Below are 18825 nucleotides of genomic sequence, written 5' to 3'. Positions count from 1 at the left end.
TTTTTTCTATTGGCGGATTAAACTACTTCTACTTGACAAACTGAAAATAGCGAAAAGTAAGTAAGTAGTTCACAAAATATTACGAAGTAGAAGTAGCAAAAAAAGATCTACTTGAGTAAGTATCAAAAGCAGAGGAAAACTACTTGAGTACTTTGAAAAAGCAGAGGTACTTCGTTACTGACCACCTCTTGAGTTTTAGGGTTCAATACCCCTCCCTCCCATTTCAAACTTATACTGTGATGTTCATAAGTCGATCTGATTCCGATAAAATCAAAATTAATTAGTTGCTTAGTAATTTATTCTACTTAATTCAGTTGGGTTTTAGTCAGTTACCGGTAGTTGCTGACTTTTCGAGGTCGTCAGTTGTAGTCTAGTTCTATGGTTACACATTTAGAAAATTCAGTCTGACCACACCAGCAGGCGGTATCTATATCGACATGATCAAATCATGAATTATATTTTTTCTAGTGTTTTGTTCAGTTATTTATATCGATCATCCAAATGGCTACTGCTCCGAGGATTCAACGCAAAGCAAGCAAAACAAAATCAAATCACGTTCTTGACGAACACATGGAGTTGACCTTTCAGAATCTCAGCTTACTGCAATGTCCTTTCGAGGAGCTTAGACAGAAGAGCTCTGTCACCATACAAAAGTCTATGTTTGACAAACCCAATATCCGCGGACTTATCGCTCTCTGCTATTTCCTATTTCACAAGTTGGATCGGAAGAAGTGTCTCTCTGTGTTCAAACATTGTTACCCGACGTACTATAAAAAGAATGAGCAAGAATTTCAAAAGATATGCATATCGTGGTTGCGAGAATGTGCAAAAGACACTGCGTTTGATTTTCCTTCAATCGGGCCTGCGCTATTCATGAAAGCCAGCGGCCCGGAAGTTACGAAATTTATTTTTACGTTCTCGGCATATGTTCTTGACGCATGCGCTAGAAGACTTTGTCCGGATGATGATATGATACTTCTGCCGCCTCCATCCTGCCAAGATTCTCGCTTGGAAGATTTCCAAAAAGCAGCCCTGAGAGCTGCAACTGGTTGCGCCATGTCTGGTTTTACCGAAACCTTGCAGGTGTCCCGGGAATTGGATTTTGAGGTGGAACGCTTCATTCATTCCATGCTGTCAAAGTATAGAGAAAGAGAAAAAAAGATGACGGAACTCCGAAATCAGAAGCTTGATTTGCTTGGAAAGTTGAAGATACCAGTACCACGCAACGCCACCTTACCGAATCAGGATGCCATCAAAAAATTGGAGAGCGAGCTACGATCAGAATTGAAGTCGGTGATGAAAAAATGGGATTTGATCATATCAAAATGCGACGAAACTGGAGTTGAGAGAGAAATCGTAGCATCGATACTATCCCAAAGCAGCACTGCAAAAACTTTAAGTTCAGCCGATTTAGACCTGAAAATACCTTCATCTTTGATAAAAGATTGCAACCAGGAGATTGCTGAAAAAGTCGGCACGGACCTTTACCAATCCGAGATGCTTGACCTTGTCAGCTTCATAAAATTAACAAACATCGCGTTGCAACAAATATTATCGCAAATGCACGAAGGTATGCCTGATTTCGAAAGCTTCATTGTCACGCTGAAGGCCAGCAACATTGTCCATTCAAAGCAGGCGGCTGGTCTCTCTACTTTGTTGAATGATTTACGGCGTGGAACAATGCTTGCCGAGGAAATGAATGGTAAATTACGTAAGAATGTGGACGAATGTATTTACAAAGACGAAATGAATAAAACTGTCCTAATTCCTGGCCTGGTAGCTCCAGAGAACAGTAGTGCCACCACTAAATTTGATCCTAACGATAGCCTGAACATTCCGCGTGTAAGTCCCCCCCTACAGTTTACTGACGATGATATATTGAAGGAAACGGGAGCTCCCGAAACACCATTATCCCCTTCCGTGATACGTATGATATCAATTCTTCCTCCTTTCCCAGAATTCGAATCAACAGCACCGCAGTATACAGACTTTGATCGACCACAAACGCCGCCTACTCCCCAATCTCCTAATAACCTTGTAGATTCTCGAAACCAGATTGAATTTTCTCCTGAACCGCAAATTAAGTCTCCTGTCCCTGATGTTATGGAGGATCATGTATCTCCAAGCAATATGTCGCCTTTGATACCAGATTTACCGACACCTGCGATTTCTTGCTGGGGCGCCGATGCTTTGTCATCGCAACTGAAAAGTGGACATTTATCACTGGGACCATCGTCACCGCTAAAGCATAATTTACTCGACAGTTTTGAGCCGATTAATCCGAGAGAAAACTGTCCACAAAAAAGTCCTTATCGTCTGGTGCCTACAAGCGATAGCTCAACAATAATTCAACAGTCAGAGAGAAAGAAACGCGCCGTCGACAATCTTGTTCAGCACGTCGTTGATTTTACGCTTCAAAGAAACCAAGCGCTTTCTGTTGAATCACCATTAGACTATGAGTGTCAGAATGGTTTTGATGTAACGAGGCAGTTGGATAATGCTGTATTCACGTCAGTTGATAAAGTAGCCAGGACTCCTCCTTGAAAGCAGAACAGTGTTTTTAAGCTCAACGGGAAAAGATTAGGCTACACTGTGGACGTAACAAATGATGGTATCCTTCTCAAAAGCCTACATCAGATGATCAAGGCTGAATGAAATCACGCTCGCCTGCATCCGCGGAGCTTGATCAAAGTGTCATGTTAAATGTTCATATTACTGTTGTCTCTGGTAATGCTACTACCTCATTGCACCTGCCTGTGCGTATCAATTGACCAACGTCTGAATCGAGAATCTGAGCATTCGAGTATCACTCGTTATGACATTACAGCAGTACGAATGATGTGGAAAGTTGAAAGATGTACATTTTTATGCGATCACAAAGGATATAATGCCAGTCCGATATCACATTCAAGATTATTAAGTATTTTTTTGACCAAATCCATTCCATTGCACTTTGTGATTGTGAGCTGTTCATGACTTCTCAGATACGCCATTTTCAACATAGTGCTTGACTTTGTGCTATGTATTTCGTATGATGCGTCACCACCACTTGAGGTTTACAAAAGCAGGGTTATAACCAAGTCACAAGGTTCCGAGTTGCAAGTCAATCTCACTTTTATAGTTTTGACTCGAGTCAATTTCAATTCACCACCGAGTCAAGTCCTAGTCCAAGTCAGCTAGTTAAGGGTCGAGTCCGAGTCATAGTGTTTTGACTCGAGTCCGAGTTCAACTCATGGAGTCCGAGTTCAACTCATTATGTTCACTACACCAGTTTTCAGTTCAATGCGGTTCAAACCCTTTTATCAACGCTGCTCGAGTGATATTAAATGACTCGTGTTCATAATATTTTCGAAAAACCAATAATTTGGTGAAATCTAAACGAAATACCAATAATTTGGTGACTTTACTATTCTTCGACATTGAGATGTCTGTCTTGGCTGTCCCAGTCTCGAGTACAAGTCGAGTCAACACAAAAATTGCCTAGAATCGAGTCATTCCACGCATATGAACCAAGTACTCGAGTCAAGTTGAGTCACCAGAAATCTCGAGTCAAGTCTTATGTTCCTTGAAAGTTAATTTTTCAACTAGAATTATAGTTTCGGTAGGCCTACTATGTTTCACTGTCAAAAGGCTGTAAACTTTGGTTGGTCGAATCGCAGCATACAAAACATGTAGTACCGTACAGAGCTACTCATGTTAGTGGATATGACATTTGTGGGAAGTCGTGACTCAGAGCATTTTCAAAAAGTGAAATATCATAGCTATGATAGAAAAATACCACATTATCGTTATTATGATGCAGAACTGGTATTATATTCTTTACAGTGGCATAAAAGGCACATATTTGAACATTACACATCATTCATACTGTTGTGACATCTCTAAATCCATACTGCATCTTGAAGTGCCTGATGTAGTAGGCCTACTAATACAGCAAAAAATTCTCTTTTGGTATCTGTCATATGATATTGTTAATACATGAAGTTTCTATGTACATGACGATTGGCCATCTTAGTGATTGGTTTCGGGGTTTCGTGACAAAGTCAATGCATTTTGCCGTGTAGGTAGATGTTAGGATATATATTGTGTCGTTACACCAGCATAATACTATAATGCCCTAATCAAGTTAAACTGTCACAATGCCATTGATCCACTCTATGTAGAGTAGCAATATAACAAAACTGCAAAGGTGGAATAGTTAAGTTTTGAAAGTGAATACTGTAGTTGAAAAATTGGACTAGGACAAGATGTATGGTTTTAAAATATTTTATCCTAGGTACTGTAACTCGAAGAGTTTTCTATGATCCTGCAATATAGCTGGGAACCGCACCATGAGCCTCGGAGATTTCTAGCACAATCTTGAGGCCAGTCACAGTACACATAAAGATGGAAGTCTTCAACACACTAGTTCAAGCTGTTTCTAATGTTGAAATTTTGAAACCTACACCCTTTACCCTACTAAGAGTACAGGCGTGCCTTTGAAATGGAGACTTTTGTTGTGGTGAGTGATGAAGTCCCGATACAGCAGTCCTAATTTTTGGAGTACACAGACCTCCAAATTTTGGAGTACTTACACGAGGGGCTATGTTATTTGGAAATACCATATGTCCTCCTTTTTCAGGAAATCGAAAATGCCCTTAACAGCTTTTACAGCCAAACTAATGGACAGACGCAACTAAAAAATGCCATAAATGACGCGGATTCTGTAATGTGGATGTTCGAGCGTGTCTTTCTGGCGTAAAACTGGAAAATGACCTTTTTTAGTCCACACGACAGGCTTTCCTGTAAAAATTTTAGATGCAGCAGTAATCTAGTCCGGTAATCTAACTTCTGTGATTGGTAAAAAGTGTCCTCCTTCCGAGATTCAAAAATATGGTAACCCCGTGTTATAGACTACTTCTACTTCAGGGGTATTTTGATATCCCTGTTCTATTTGAACACATTTTGAAGCACTACATGTTTTTGAGGATTTTAAAAAGTAGAAAGAAGATTGGGTATAAATCTGCATCATTGTTATGAGAGAAGTTGTCATGATAGCCAAGTGAAATACGACTGTAGTGAATATATCTTAAATATTCTGTATGCAACCCTGTGATCAAATCTACCTTTGGAAATAACAGTAATTTTCTACTTCTACTCAAAGTAGTTTAAATTTCTACTTGTAATTGAGAAAATTTTACAGTGTAACTTCTACTTCAAGAGTTGCAACATGGATCACTTTGGGTACTCTTTGGTAGTTTCATTACCTACTTCTACTCAGGGAAGTAGTTTGGACATGACTTTGTAATTGATTAGAAATTTACCAGTTATTTCTACTTGGGTGACGAGTTTATCTCAATTTTAAAGTTGTGACTCGAGTCATTTTCAATTTGCCATTCAGTCAAGTTTGAGTCCAAGCCAGTGAGTAGAGGACCGAGTCCAAGTCATAGTGTAATGACTTGAGTCCAAGTCATTGTGTCTTGTCTTGTTAAACCCACTTTTTACAGCTCTGCGAAGTGATGCCAAATGCTTCGCACTCATAATATACTACTTTTCCTTACTTTTCACAGTTTCTGGTCGCATTTTCAAGTAGGCCTACTAATATATGAAATAATAATGGTGTGGTAACTTTATTATTCTTCGAAATTACAATGATATGTCGGTCTTGCCAATTGAGTCAATACACAAGTCCAGTCATTATCCGTATTTTGAGAAAATGACTGGAGTCATTATAACCCTGTGTGGCACTCTCTTCCTTTTCAAACCTATTGTTGTATTTCTGCTCAGGCTTAAGGTAGAAATGACTACTTTTACTCTGGTACGGTACCACTTTGACCAACCCTAAGGCACGACAGGATCGTTCTACTACATACACTTATTCCTTGAAAGTTCACTTCACGCCAAGAAATAAATTCTTACAATCGATAATATAGGCCTATTAGGAACTTGGTCACAACCATAGGAATATTATCTTCAGTAGGACAAGCTATTGAGATGCCCTTTTATAGTGCTATTGTCAATGAGAATGATTTTCTAAAAAAATCTATTCAGGTTCTTACAATATACCAGTAACGCACAGTGTTTAGTAAACAGTCCTTTATTGCGGAATAGTCATAAAATATGTGCTTTTCAAGTATTCAAATTGGGAACATCATCCATAATTTTATCACCATGATTACTGTATGGAGGGGGGCCAATAAGATTTTTGATATCGTCGTAGTTCAACACTTCTTTCTCAAGCAGTTCTTTGGATAATATATCTAATTTCGATCGGTTAGCAACTAGTATGTCGTGCGCAATTTGGTGAGCTTCGATTACGGTATTTTTGACTTGAATATCGATCTCTTGCGCCAGCGAGTCGCTGTACGGCTTCGTTATCTCTTCCTCGTCTTTTGAAAACGATAAATTTCCGACAACAGGATTGAGTCCAAACTCCTTCACTTTCATATATGCCATGTCCGTGACTTTTTTCAAGTCGTCTTCGGCCCCGTGCGTCACCGTACCGAAGACTAGATTCTCGGCCGACCTTCCCGCCAATCTCGTTGCCATGATTTCCATCAAAATCCGACTTGTGTACATTTTCGTTTCGCGCTGTAACGTCCTGCTAAAACCCAACGCAGACTTGGTCCTCGGGACTATCGAAACTTTAACGAGCGTGTCCGTGTACTTTAGCATCCAACCGACGAGAGTATGCCCGGCTTCGTGAACCGAAACTATTTTTCGCTCGTCCGGGGAAAGGGCGGATGATTTTTTCTTGGATCCGCCCAGCACTCGTTCGAAGGCTTGTTCGAAGTGACTGGCGTCGATGTGAGTGTCTTTATCTCGGGCTGCACAAATCGCGGCTTCATTACAGATATTAGCGATGTCGGCGCCACTCATGCCTGGAGATAAATCCGCTAAGCGATCAGAGTAGGGAGAGTGTGGATCTTTCAATTTCAGTTTGTTCATGTGTATCTCAAAAATGTCTTTTCTTTCAATTTTAGTCGGTAAATCGATTGAAATATGCCTGTCGAATCGACCGGGTCTCAAAAGAGCTTTATCTAACATATCAACACGATTCGTCGACGCCATAACAATTACATCATGAGCCGTACTCAAAATACCGTCCATTTCCACTAGAATTTGATTCAAAGTTTGATCTCGTTCAGAGGCGCCTGACATTTGAGAATTATCGGAAGACCGTTTCGCACCGACAGCATCTAATTCATCAATGTACACAATGCACGGCGCTACCGAGCGTGCTTCTTTAAACAGCTCACGTACTCTTTTGGCACCGAGCCCACCAATCATTTCAACAAAGTCAGAACCGGCCTTTGATATGAACGGGACTTCTGCCTCACTAGCAACTGCTTTCGCTAGTAAGGTTTTACCGACACCGGGTGGGCCTGTGAGAAGACAGCCTCTCGGCATTTTAGCGCCTAGTTTTTGGTATTTTTCAGGATGCTTTAAATAGTGGACGAATTCCATTACCTCTTGTTTCGCTTCAGAACAACCTGCCACATCTGTGAATTTGATGCCAGTTTGGACTTTCTTTATGTTACTACTTGGCGTTAGCTTACCAACAGACGTCATTCCGCCTGAACTGCGCATAACAGATTGCGCACGTGATATTAACAATATCACCAATGTCACAGTTGCCAATAGTAATCCCACCGCAGCGAACGCATCACCGGTACTCACAAGTTGATGTCTGATTGGTATTCCTTCAGTCGGACTGAGTCCCATTGCTTTTTCCGCATTACGAATGATCCTCTCAAACTCTTTTGCATTTTTGATGTCGGTTATTTCGATCAAAACAGGAATAGGGTAAGAATTACCCTTGAAAGAAGCCCCACGTCGAAGCATAGCACGGGCTTTGTGCCCTCCTGAATATGAATTCATATTCAACGCTACCACTTCACCAGTTGGTAACACCTCTTCCACAAAATCTTTGAAAGACATTGAAAATTTGAAAGGAGAGTCACTGGATCCTCCATCAGTGAATGTAATGTACAGCATGTATGAGATGAAAGCCGACAGGCCAAGTCCAAAGAAGAATGGGAGTTTGTCATTGGGACTATTTTCTTTTTTGGATTGATGTTGATCGCTCTGAACCACCGGCGTGACATGGAAATATCTCAACCCGACGACTGTGCTTTGAGCAAATTTATGTTGGGCAAGAGAGTGGAAATGCCAGTCCTGTATCTTTATCCGTGTGAAAACATGGTTTCTTGTACTCGTACTGGCCAGTTGTCGTCCAGTTTGTAGGCAAGGCGATATTCGAAGCATTTGTATCATCATGCTTTGCAATTTTTACTAACGATTATGTCTTCACCCATATTATATCTGAACATTTTCAGAATGAAAATTGTGAATTACACTATTACAGTAGGGGATAACTCTTGAACAGTCATGAAGCATTCCATAAAAATTGTAAAATATACGTTTGATATGAGTTATACGTTACGTTACGACTAAATAAGCTGAATACTATCCCTTGGGCCTTGGACATCTCGTGTGAAACTGCAGCAGCCTGATTGGAATCTCTGTCCTTTAGCACTGGCAAGGTGCAAATACTTTACCAACAGACAGTAATCAACAGATCCTGGCTAGAGGATTAGGTCAAAACATTATATACCACATACTAACGGGAATATAGCATTTGAGGTGGCTGAGAAAATTGACTTTTTTTCAAATTTTTTTTTTTTAATTTTATTTTTTTAATGAAATCAACGACCCGTGACGGCGTGATCGCGTGCAACTGGCGACCAAGTCGGCGTGATCCTGCGTGCCTTGGACACCGATTCCATACTGGTGCAGCAGCAATGCTAAACTCGTCAAGGCAAGGACTGTCCCAACGACTTATCTATGTCATATACAACATATGTTCTAGGTTTTTGCCTGCTTCATACGGATACCAAACAGTACGATCCACCATATACACAACATAAGATAAGACATAAAACCTCCAGAGCTAAGAGAGCTTCAACCCAAGACACACACCATTATGGAACTTATTATGCAATTTGTTTAGATAAACAAACAGATGTTCGAATCGTCAACCGGTTTCTTCCGGATCTGTTCTGAACAGGCAGAAAGCAGTTGTGTATGCTGAAAAATGTTATCCATGTTCTGTTCATCTCACCTATTTAATCGTTAAATCAATTAGATAATAGTGCCCAGCTATATTTTACGGTTTCAGCAGTTTCTTGACTGTCTTGACCATTGGAGTAGGGTTGGTTCGATTATGTTCACAATAAGAGCAATTCTGTTCACAATAAGAGCAGTCTCATGTTCACAATAAGAGCAGTCATGTTCACAATAAGAGCAGTCTCATGTTCACAATAAGAGCAGTCGTTGTATTATTCACAATAACATCAGTCGCAGCACCACCATATCCCCCGGACACGATGTCCGAGTGGCAACATAGTCCGAACGCAACCCAGACATGATGTCCGAACACCCCCAGACACGATGTCCGAGTCTCAACGCAGTTCGAACACACTCCTGACATGATGCCCGAACACCCCCAGACACGATGTCCGAGTGTCAACGCCGTCCGAACACACCCCAGACACGATGTCCGAACGCCCCCCCCCCCAGACATGATGTCCGAACACCCCCCAGACATCCTCATCCATACACGATGTCCGAACTCACCACGCCCCAGACATGATGTCCGAGTGTCAACGCAGTCCGATCACACCCCAGACACGATGTCCGAACCCCCCCCCCAGACACGACTTAACTTGACTCTGTGTCTCAAAATGTAAATTGACTCGTGACTCAAAGCTAATTTTTTTGAGTCAACTTCGAGTCATCAATCTATCGGTCTCGACTGGGTCGCTGTACCTGTACGCACCTACTTTACGTACGTACATCGTGTTTGGGGGTGTTCGGGCATCGTGTCAGGAGTGTGTTCGGACTGCGTTGACACTCGGACATCGTGTCTGGGGGTGTTCGGACATCATGTCTGGGTGGTGTTCGGACTATGTTGCCACTCGGACATCGTGTCCGGGGGATATGGTGGTGCTGCGACTGATATTATTGTGAATACAACGACTGCTCTTATTGTGAACATGAGACTGTTCTTATTGTGAACATGACTGCTCTTATTGTGAACATGAGACTGTTCTTATTGTGAACATGACTGCTCCCATTGTGAACATGAGACTGTTCTTATTGTGAACATGACTGCTCTTATTGTGAACATGAGACTGCTCTTATTGTGAACATGACTGCTCTTATTGTGAACATGAGACTGTTCTTATTGTGAACATGACTGCTCTTATTGTGAACATAAGACTGTTCTCATTGTGAACACGACTGCTCTTATTGTGAACATGAGACTGCTCTTATTGTGAACATGGCTGATCTTATTGTATTATCATGTCTGGGGTATCTTCGGACTGCATTGACACTCTGGACATCATGTCTGGGGGTGTTTGGATATCATGACTGAGGTGTGTCCACACTGCGTTGCCACACTGCTTTACGTACGTACATCGTGTTTGGGGGTGTTCGGGCATCGTGTCAGGAGTGTGTTCGGACTGCGTTGACACTCGGACATCGTGTCTGGGTGGTGTTCGGACTATGTTGCCACTCGGACATCGTGTCCGGGGGATATGGTGGTGCTGCGACTGATATTATTGTGAATACAACGACTGCTCTTATTGTGAACATGAGACTGTTCTTATTGTGAACATGAGACTGTTCTTATTGTGAACATGACTGCTCTTATTGTGAACATGAGACTGTTCTTATTGTGAACATGACTGCTCTTATTGTGAACATGAGACTGCTCTTATTGTGAACATGACTGCTCTTATTGTGAACATGAGACTGTTCTTATTGTGAACATGACTGCTCTTATTGTGAACATAGGACTGTTCTTATTGTGAACATGACTGCTCTTATTCTGAACATGAGACTGCTCTTATTGTGAACATGGCTGATCTTATTGTATTATCATGTCTGGGGTATCTTCGGACTGCATTGACACTCTGGACATCATGTCTGGGGGTGTTTGGATATCATGACTGAGGTGTGTCCACACTGCGTTGCCAATCGGAAATGATGTTCGGACATCATGTCCCGGCCTGTGTTCAAATTTCAAGTCTAGGGTGTGTTCATAAAATCATGTTTGGGGTGTCTTCGGACTGCGTTGACACTCGGAAATCATGTCTGGGGCGTGGCGAGCTCGGACATCGTGTCTGGACGATGTCTGGGGGGTATTCGGTCATCATGTCTGGGGTGTGTCTGGGGAAGGGGCGTTAGGACATCGTGTCTGGGGTGTGTTCGGACTGCGTTGACACTCAGACATCATGTCTGGGGCGTGGTGAGTTCGGACATCGTGTATGGAGGATGTCTGGGGGGTGTTCGGACCTCATGTCTGGGGTGTGTCTGGGGGGGGGGCGTTCGGACATCGTGTCTGGGATGTGTTCGGACTGCGTTGACATTCGGACATCGTGTCTAGGGGTGTTCGGGCATCATGTCAGGAGTGTGTTCGAACTGCGTTGACACTAGGACATTGTGGGACGCCCTGCGCCCTCTCACGGTTCATACACTTTGTAAGATACAACATCATTATGGTACATCGGAACATCGCCCATATCTGTATATCACGTGACTTATATCTTTCTTCTCGCTACCACGTGACTTGCCATTTATCAGCTCGTGCATCTCATTTTACAAGCTAGACTCATCTGCGATATCCTACTGTATATATTCCATGCATATTCGACCAATATATCTATCTGAGGCAATCCTGTCGTTGCATTCACGTTGAAGTTGTCAGATCAACAAGGACTAAACGCCGGGACGTGCGTCTGCTACGAAAAGAGCTAAGTATATCCACCCAGCCACACATTACGTGGGACTCAGGTCACAACTTTAGCAGGTTATCAGACGTCACACCTTCCCATATGGTGCACGCTCGTGAGATGATTTAAGCTTCAACGAAGGACGAATCGCCTCCTACACAATTGGACTAACAACTGCTATGGAGCCATCCAGGACTTTTCCACCCTTACACGGTAAATCCGTTTACTTGACTTCGAATTTCGGGAATGCATTTTGCAGCGAGAATGATTTATCTCACTTGGCTTTATCGGCTAGCAGCAAATTTCCTCGCTATTGCTCGATTCGTGCTTTCCATATAATTATGTTCGTTGTTTGTGTTCCTATATTCATCGCCATGACATTCAGAGAACCAGATTTGAGTGATACTCTGACACTGACAGAACATTGTGCATTGGTTTCGTTTTTATATTACGGCCTTAAAAACTATTATTTGAATCTTAGCGTTTTGCTTTCTAACGAAATTATCACATCCATTCCTCGTCGGGAATTACACTCTCGATCGCCCGGTAAAATTGCTTCTCTCTCCCGTGAAATCGAATAATTACTACCGATTCACTATTCACTATTTCCATATATACAACTTCACTTTCGCACGAATAGCCTACCTTAGTCGTGTAACATACCATTTGCTTACAGTTGTTTTATTGTTTAACACCCCCATTTCGATTCTGATTATAAATTTTGCGGTTTTTCCTACCTTCATATTACCGCGTAAATCACTGCCAACCACAGTGGAAATTTACCAATCTATTTTCTTGCTCGTTTTTTTAATTCACGGCATCTCCGTGGAACATAATTACCAATTTCAGGATATTAATTTTTGTGATTTCATATGTCATTCATGCGACATTGACTTCCGCGCGTATTTAAGCGCTACCCTTTTTAACCACCGTAACTATACCGTCAATGTTACTTCGATAAAAATATTGACACGGCTTTTCGCCGGACTATAGCATAGAATTCCATCGGGATTCTATATGATGTTCCGCGGCAAATTCTGCTATTTTTAACCGACAATTTAGATTTCGGCTTTGAATTATTGAAATATACCAGTTTCACTGGGAATGGGGATTTTATAACTAACTTAACTCTGCATAACGCAACTTCATCTTATCTCACTACACGTATTCGCATAACCTCGCTTTTGCTGCAATTACCCATAATCATAATTCGATTTTAATCACATATTAGCGTTACTTCTCACTCAGCGCTTTGCTGGAATTTATAAATACGGAAGTTACTTCCCTATTTTCTTCAAACATTGACTTCCTTACTTTCTTTATACTAGGTCTTTGACATTTTCGCTTACTTCTAATTACCTATACTTAAATAAGGCCGCTTTAACACGGTGACAAATTGTCATTTTTTTCCCGTAATTTACGTCCTTATATACTTACCCGCGATAATGTCATCTGAACATACTCAGATTTTGCAACCTATAGTTACATGCGATTAGCTATACGTATCTTTTACCTTTATACATTGTACATTTCATGGCATGGCTACCTATTACTGACATCTTGTCACCTATCCGTGACACGTTTGTATAGTCACGAATCTGTTAAATTTTCAATATCACGTTGCCCATATTATCGCTACACGGGGAACTCGTTAACTAAGGTTATGGTCGAAGTACCGGGTCTACGATTTCACTTTTGCTCCTAGGATCGTGTGTAATGAGTGGGTTTGGCCATGTTATCTCGCCAAATCGTTTTTAGACATGGGAATTGCTTGTGCGTGACTCAGCGATTCTACCGGCCGGGGAATCTATGGGTTGTAAACATGCGATTTTAACTCATGCTATAAGCTTCCATCATTACATAACGAAGTTGAGGTGAAATTCGGTCGACTCGCGTCTCGCCCGTACGCTTTTTTTTCGAAATGATCCACGATCGGACACTATTAGTGTATATACGGTTGGATGAATTATTTATCCGGTATTAGGGAATTTGACCTAATACTTACTGTTTTTTTAGATGTATCTTACCGGTCGATACGTCATTAGGCATTGCCATGTGTAAGTCTTCGAAGCACATTATTGAAGTAGCGGGCGCACGTTCTCACACTTGCGATATGTTAAGTGGCGTGCAGTGATGATTAATTACTATTTTTATCCCTTCTTTCGATCCGTTAGTGGACCAAATTCTTGATTAAATCACGTCAATTTATTTCCGGAAACCTTTTTATATATCTGGATAGCATATGGCGCGCAGATTCATCAATGTGTATGGATTTGTGGTATACCATGCTGTGTACAATGTACATCGCTAGGGACTTTTTTTTTCGACATGACTGCGGTTCGCAGCACTAAACACTAACAATGCCATTAGGCTACCTAACAATACACACATTTGTCATTACTTAAGCTATTGTTATTACCTCTCTTTACATTTTGTACATTCTACTTTCACGACGTTACTTCGTTATTTATGACGAAGTCCCAGCGTTACGCTACGATTACATTCATCTTGACATGCTTTGATGCGAATATTCCATTACTATACTTTTGAGCTGATCAAAACACCCGAATAACCCGGCATTATTTCCTTTCACTTCGAGATTCCGTAAATTTTTATTAACTTCTACTTGAAAGCTCCAATTACTCACAAGGCTTATATAACCGCCTTGCGTCGCTCCGTCACGTATGGAATCGATTCAATACTTAGTACTTACGCTCACATTATAGCGTATACTCCCTATCGGTGCAGATTTTCACCACCTCATATCTGGTTCACTGACGAACGATGTGTTTTTGTATTTTACTTTCTTTCAATTTGTCATCGCCATTATTGCTATGATATTATGCTAATTACCACCTTGTGAAATATCATCTTGCTGCCGATATTGCTTATAATGCATTCTAGAATTCGTCGTCGCCTGCCACGGGTCTATCGCGAACCGCCGAAATGCTCTCTACTACACAACAACCTCTGCTAAGCCGACGCCGCCCTATCAGACATTACGGGAATTTCAAGTTCCGTATGGCGCTTTGGTAAAACCACGTATTATACGCATTTTAAAGCCGACTTGAACAGTCGTGAAGAATATTCGCACAGCAGGCGATACGCGTTTTAACCTTGGCGGAGTGAACTAATTGGATCTAAATACAACCCTTAATGAGCTATGAGCATTGACTGTTAATTATTCCAGGCAGGTTCGCGGCCCCCGGTGCATGGCTTATCTGTATATAAATAATTATTCGGTCTTCCAAAAGACTGATGGACTGTTCACTTTTCAAACGCGGCGAATTTCGTAATCCCTATAGACTCGATTATGATTCATGACTTTTATCTATCTCTCCCACGCGGACTTATTAGCATTTCAAGATTCATTCGTATAGGCTACCCATTAGCGAATGCGTCAATACGACTGTTCTTGCCGAAAATATATACGGCTCGCATAATTTCGGGCCCCGGTCTTTGTGACTATTTCAATGGTCGTTAATCTTAATGGTTCAGGAAATTTCCCACAAATCTCGCCATTTTAAGCGGTTCGACTACCAGATCATCATTTGAGTAATTTTTTCTATTCAACTCCATTGACTCATAAAAGCAGTCTCTGGTCGCTAGAAAACCCAGACACCAGTTTCCTACTTTCGTTACTTCCTATACCACGTGTTTCGATTACTTTCAAAAGTAGTTTTGACTTTAATATGCTCCCAAACCATACACTACATTCCGCTTATAGGATTTTGCATGTACAAATAACATACACTCATTTTCGAGTTACCACCAATTTGTTCTAGCGTATGACGCATTCGCCAGACCTAATGTCAATTCCTTTGTGTACATATTTTTTTCTTCTTTCGTTTATTGTTCTTTTAATAAAACACAAAAATTGCCTCAGATATGACCAATTCGCCATTTTGACTAGATTTAATCTAACCCTTAACGTGTTATCAATACACTATCTCATATATGGTTTCATTGCTATCATGTTGTATAAATATTGCAACATCAGGCTACAATATTGCATTTTAAATTGGTGTTATCGCCTTTCTACCAATACTTTATTAACTACACACTTCGGTCTTACCACGTTAAACCACACACTATGTGATATCCGTTGCAATTATTACGTTTCGTAATTGTACTGCTATTCAATGCATGTAAATTTCATTTTGTATTGTCGCTATAATCACGCCTTTTTAGCAGGAGGCGATGTGGGACGCCCTGCGCCCTCTCACGGTTCATACACTTTGTAAGATACAACATCATTATGGTACATCGGAACATCGCCCATATCTGTATATCACGTGACTTATATCTTTCTTCTCGCTACCACGTGACTTGCCATTTATCAGCTCGTGCATCTCATTTTACAAGCTAGACTCATCTGCGATATCCTACTGTATATATTCCATGCATATTCGACCAATATATCTATCTGAGGCAATCCTGTCGTTGCATTCACGTTGAAGTTGTCAGATCAACAAGGACTAAACGCAGAGACGTGCGTCTGCTACGAAAAGAGCTAAGTATATCTACCCAGCCACACATTACGTTGGACTCAGGTCACAACTTTAGCAGGTTATCAGACGTCACACCTTCCCATAACATCGTGTCTGGGGGTGTTCGGACATCATGTCTGGGTTGTGTTCGGACTATGTTGCCACTCGGACATGGTGTCAGGGGGATATGGTGGTGCTGCGACTGATTTAATTGTGAATACAACGACTGCTCTTATTGTGAACATGAGACTGCTCTTATTGTGAACATGACTGCTCTTATTGTGAACATGAGACTGCTCTTATTGTGAACAGAATTGCTCTTATTGTGAACATAATCGAACCAACCCTGTAGGACCATTGAGCTATATAAACACAGTGAACCAAGTACAATGCAAGTTTAGATGAAGCGTAACGATAAAGAAAAACCTCAAAAACGGAGTATGCGTTATACCATAGTGTCCTTTATGGTGTCGACACAGGCAAATCTCACGCCTCAGTGAAATTGCATAACGTCACAATTTCCATTTGGCTACAGGCAATTTGACAGTCATTTTTGACCGGCTTGCCGAGCATTAAATTTGGTAAAACGGGTATCAATCGAAAGCTGACTCTGCACTGATTACGAAAATATAAATTTTATTCAGCTCGTGGCCCTGGAACTCCCACAATCAGCCTCGAATTCTTCATTTTTATGGAGATTGGCATTGGGACGCAACAATGCTGTCTGGCGAAACGAGAGAGTAGCTCAAGAGAAAAAGAGCCAGAGAGCATTGTTGCGTCCCAATGCCAATCTCCATAACAACGAAAAATTCGAGGCTGACTTTAATTCAAATCCATTTTTAGATTCCAGATCGTCCTGCTTAATTACGAACACGAGGACCAAAGTTACGTTACATTGCGCTGTCGGGCATTCTTGGCCTCAATTCCAGTGTACGTCAAATTCCACATTCAAGGCCGGATTCAAGAGTGTACCTCACCTACAATTCAGATAATTAACACATCATCGGAAAGAGCTTTCAAATTACTTTCATTAAAATTTCTTTTTAGATTCCAGATCTTCCTGGCTATTACAAATAGCATAGGATAATTAATTTTCCGTATTATTACGCTTTTGCACAGTGCATGCTGAGTGTTTTTGATGACTCAATTTTGAGGACTTATGATTGTCGGTATCACTTTTATCTGATGTCAGTTATTCCCTACTGACAGCAGGATACTTTGATAGCTGTGTGAACTAATAATATGACTACCGTTCATCCACCAAAATTTCCCTATTTACGCACTATTGTTATTTCGAGATATGCCCCTAATTGGCCCCGACTCTGATAAAATCTGACCCTTTTAATATTTTTCTAAAGACGAAGAAGACAGCTAGTTTATGCTATTGTTAACACAAGCTGCTGTAGCTGGTGTATTAATATTTGGTAATGAAAAGTTAAGGTTAATTTACTAAAAAATATTAGGCTTATATATCCAGGGTCATTATTCTTGGTTTTGGTCGCTGCATTCCGAGGTTTGTGCAGTTTGGTAAAATAAACCTGGTTTTGCTAGTAAGCCATCCGAAATTCGCGCTCTCTGTAAGCCTCGCCCGGTGTCTGTATCTCACTAGCAGTTTTCTCATAATGCCGACTCAACTTATATGCCTTAACGACTGCAAATTGCTCGCCACTGCAAATTACGAGATGCGTTTATACCTCTGACTTCAGTACAATATTTGGTGACGCAAATCTCTGCATAATGTCGGTCTTCATATGCTATTTAAAAGTCTTGTGCGATTTCAGAACAAAAGTAAACCAACAAAACAAAACTACCAATGAAATGAAATTCGATAGTTCTTCAACAAAAAAGTATATTCAAAATACGATGTGAAAGCTGTAGAAACGAAACTTGTAATTAATTTTTTTCGCCATTCATATGGTAGGCCTACATTCAGATTCTCCAAAACTTCTTCGTATGTTCTCTTCTCAGTGATGGACAAACACTACTTGCAACACAACCAACTTGAAATACTTGTCGTTGCTGTGCGTTGGTGCTAATTTCTTCATGAGCTCACTGTCCTCATGCACCACAGCCTTGTTGAAAATTATTCGCGAAAATGTGTTGTATGCGACGTATTCTGTTCCTGTGTTCAAATGTCTGATCCATCTCGCATGTAAGACGCAGGTCTTGTTTTTGATATATTGGAATATGACTTTGATTTCTTCGCTGTCATTTTGTCCAACAGGTACGATAATTTTCTGCAATTCAGCGTGTTTGTTTTCGAGAAAAAGGGAATGTCGCTGACTACGGACGTCCTTTTGCGAATCGTGTAATGTAAGATGACAAATATTTACAATGTCCTGAAATATTGTGTCACCGATTGCTTTAGTTTCTTCATTGATATCCATCATTTCTAATGGCAGACTTTGCATGAAATATTCTTGCTTGGAGAAGTTTTGCAGCGGTAATCTTCGCTTCATCTTTCTGAGATAAATAAAGAGGTATACATTCCTTGACATGGCGTTGAAAGCTGCGTTCGAATCAACAAATTCTATACAATTTCTTCGTTGCAAAGC

General features: G+C 41.0%; 2 protein-coding genes and 1 long non-coding RNA gene across 3 annotated transcripts; 2 read left to right on the top strand and 1 right to left on the bottom strand.

The window, feature by feature from the left end:
- The first annotated feature begins 450 nt into the window (after positions 1–450).
- On the top strand, positions 451–6456 carry LOC145457789 (uncharacterized). The gene has a single exon (XM_080336069.1). The coding sequence runs from the start codon at positions 502–504 to the stop codon at positions 2542–2544; it is 2043 nt and encodes a 680-aa protein (XP_080192195.1). The 5' UTR covers positions 451–501; the 3' UTR covers positions 2545–6456.
- Positions 6061–8334, bottom strand: LOC145457788 (mitochondrial inner membrane m-AAA protease component paraplegin-like). The gene has a single exon (XM_080336068.1). The coding sequence runs from the start codon at positions 8257–8259 to the stop codon at positions 6109–6111; it is 2151 nt and encodes a 716-aa protein (XP_080192194.1). The 5' UTR covers positions 8260–8334; the 3' UTR covers positions 6061–6108.
- A 3029-nt stretch (positions 8335–11363) lies between these two features.
- Positions 11364–16215, top strand: LOC145457293 (uncharacterized). Its single transcript, XR_013920831.1, has 2 exons — positions 11364–11993; positions 14685–16215. It is a non-coding gene; the product is annotated as an uncharacterized LOC145457293 (long non-coding RNA).
- Positions 16216–18825: the final 2610 nt, after the last annotated feature.

Source organism: Botryllus schlosseri, chromosome 15 (assembly GCF_051294905.1).
Source record: "Botryllus schlosseri isolate E-star chromosome 15, Bs_hap1, whole genome shotgun sequence".
NCBI lineage: Eukaryota > Metazoa > Chordata > Ascidiacea > Stolidobranchia > Styelidae > Botryllus > Botryllus schlosseri.
The sequence above is the reverse complement of the archived record's forward strand: the minus strand, read 5'-3'. Positions and strand labels throughout refer to the sequence as shown.